Source organism: Hevea brasiliensis, chromosome 2 (assembly GCF_030052815.1).
Source record: "Hevea brasiliensis isolate MT/VB/25A 57/8 chromosome 2, ASM3005281v1, whole genome shotgun sequence".
Lineage (NCBI taxonomy): Eukaryota > Viridiplantae > Streptophyta > Magnoliopsida > Malpighiales > Euphorbiaceae > Hevea > Hevea brasiliensis.
In genome coordinates, this window is record NC_079494.1 from 11919315 (window position 1) to 11921673 (window position 2359).

The 2359-nt window shown below is 30.1% G+C and overlaps 1 protein-coding gene across 1 annotated transcript; it reads right to left on the reverse strand.

Moving 5' to 3' along the window:
- Nucleotides 1–1265: 1265 nt before the first annotated feature.
- LOC110661206 (uncharacterized) lies at nucleotides 1266–2106 on the reverse strand. The gene has a single exon (XM_021819780.2). It carries the CDS (start codon nucleotides 1951–1953, stop codon nucleotides 1474–1476), a length of 480 nt encoding a protein of 159 aa, XP_021675472.2. The 5' UTR covers nucleotides 1954–2106; the 3' UTR covers nucleotides 1266–1473.
- Nucleotides 2107–2359: the final 253 nt, after the last annotated feature.

Sequence of the window (2359 nt, forward strand, 5' to 3'; positions counted from 1 at the left end):
GGAAAAAAAGTTTAATAATAAATTAATGAGATATATATTTATGGTATCAGATTTGTAACCAAAACTGTAAGGTTTGAAATTTAAATTGTAATTAAAGCCTAAAATGTGCCTTCAATTTTAGGTCTTAAAAAAATAATTAGATAATAAAAAAAACTAAGCTTTTTTTATTAATTTGCAATTTTATATTAACATTTTAATTTTAATTTTGGTATCTTAATATTTAATATTAGGTGCAATTGTATCTAATTTCTAAATCAAATTTGCAATTAGACATGAAAACTAAAATTTGCAGTAATTTATAATTATGGTTAAACCTTTCAATTTTGGATAAATTTAATCTCAACCTTTGACATTATATGAAATTATAGTCAAAACTTAAAATTGATTTAAATAAATTTAATTTTGTGCATCAAATTTATAATTATTGTAGTCAAATACCCTAAATTTATAATTATGGTAGTCAAACGCTCTAAAAAAAATTTATACTTAGGTAATTAAGCTGATTGATTATTTTGAAAATTATGACCACATCAATAAAAAAAAATTAAATCAACTTATTTAAAACATATGTAAATGTATTTCTATGAATATGAGTAATAAAATTTAAAATTTAAGGCATTTTATTGCCATAATTATAAATTTAGTGATAAAATTTAAATTTTTCTAAATCAATTTTAGATTTTTGCTATAATTCTTAAAGGTTTGAATTTATAATCTAAAATTGAAATATTTAGATATAATTATAAATTACCACAAATATTTGACTTTTATATCTAATTATAAATTTAATTTTAAAAATTAGATATAATTATACCAATTTCAAACGTTAAGTTAAAAAAATAAAATTCAAATATTAGGATGAAACTGTAAATTGATAAAACGATATAGTGGTTAACGAGTTGCCAACGAAATTTCACCGGCTATAAATATTATTTTAATTCACATATATTATTACTTATATACACCTATAATCCAATATAATTTAGAGGATTTATATTACGTAATATATTTTAGTTATTTTTATTATGAATTTGATTATAATTGCATATAATTTTATAATTATTTTTATGTAAATTATAGTTCCTTGTGCCTGAATGCTATAAGGAACTATAATTTTAAAGAGAAATCGTAAGAAGAATTATGTTAAAGGGTACAGATTACATTTAATCCTCTGTAAATTGTAATTTTCTATATCGAAGAGGGAAATTAAAACCAACTTTAATTGGTGAAAAGGAAAACCGTAAATATATAATCTAACTTATGGATAAGGTAAGGTTCAATCTTTATTGCTTTGAATTGGGAGTTGGATTTGAAATTTGGGAAGAAACAAGTGCTCCTACCAACTACATTTCTCTTAAAATATCTTTGCACAGAAACATCTTTCAACATCTTCAAGAATCAAACCAAACAAACCCAGAAGGGATTGTGGCCTTTTCAATTTCACCTCTCCCTAATCCAAATTCTCAAAATCAATCAAAAGGCAACGCTAGTTTTTGCCACAGCATAGCTTCTGCTTCGAGGATACAACTCTGCCTTTGCTGCTTTCTTATTCGCAGCATGGCCACTGCCTTCTTCATCAGACGGCTTCTCTTCATCAATCCTACCCATGAATCCCATCCCAACGCTGCAACTCTTGGGCAACTGTTTCGATGACATTGATTCCTGCTTCATTTGCTGCAATAACATGTCGATTTCATTCTTGTGACCAAGGCTTCTGACGGAGGCAGCCCTTATAAGCTCCATGTAATCGTCATTGTCGTTGGATATTGATGATCCCATGCTGTAACTCTTGGGCAATTGACCATTTGGCTTCGACATGGAGTGGCCAGGAGTGGCTCTGGCTGCGCACCCCGTCATACTCTTGATGTAAAGATCCCTCGCTTTGCCCAATACCTTTATTGGGATCATAAAGATCTTCACGAACTTGCTTTGGCTGTGCCCTTTGGCCCCCATGACACAAGAAAAGATTAAAATTCAAAGGAAGGCGATCAAGAATTCAAGATTGTAATTAGCAAAGAATTAATCTTGGTTGATAAATCTTGAGAGACAGAGAGAGAGAGAGACAGAGAGAGAGAGAGAGAGAGAGAGAGAAGGCGGAGAGGTTTTGTTAATGGAAGTGGGAGTAGGTTATGGTGATATAAAAAAGGCAATTAATATGTGGAAGGAGGTCGAGTAGTGGCAGTAGTAGTAGACATAGAAGAAGGGTATTGGGTCTTGACTTTTCATGAGCACACCGGATTAGAAAGCTTTCAAGATAATGACAACGTGTGAAAAGGGTTAGGGCACGCTACTTAGAAAAACAAACATATTGGGTTTCGGCTGGCCTATGAAATTTCGTACGGTTTGATTTCTGGGGCTT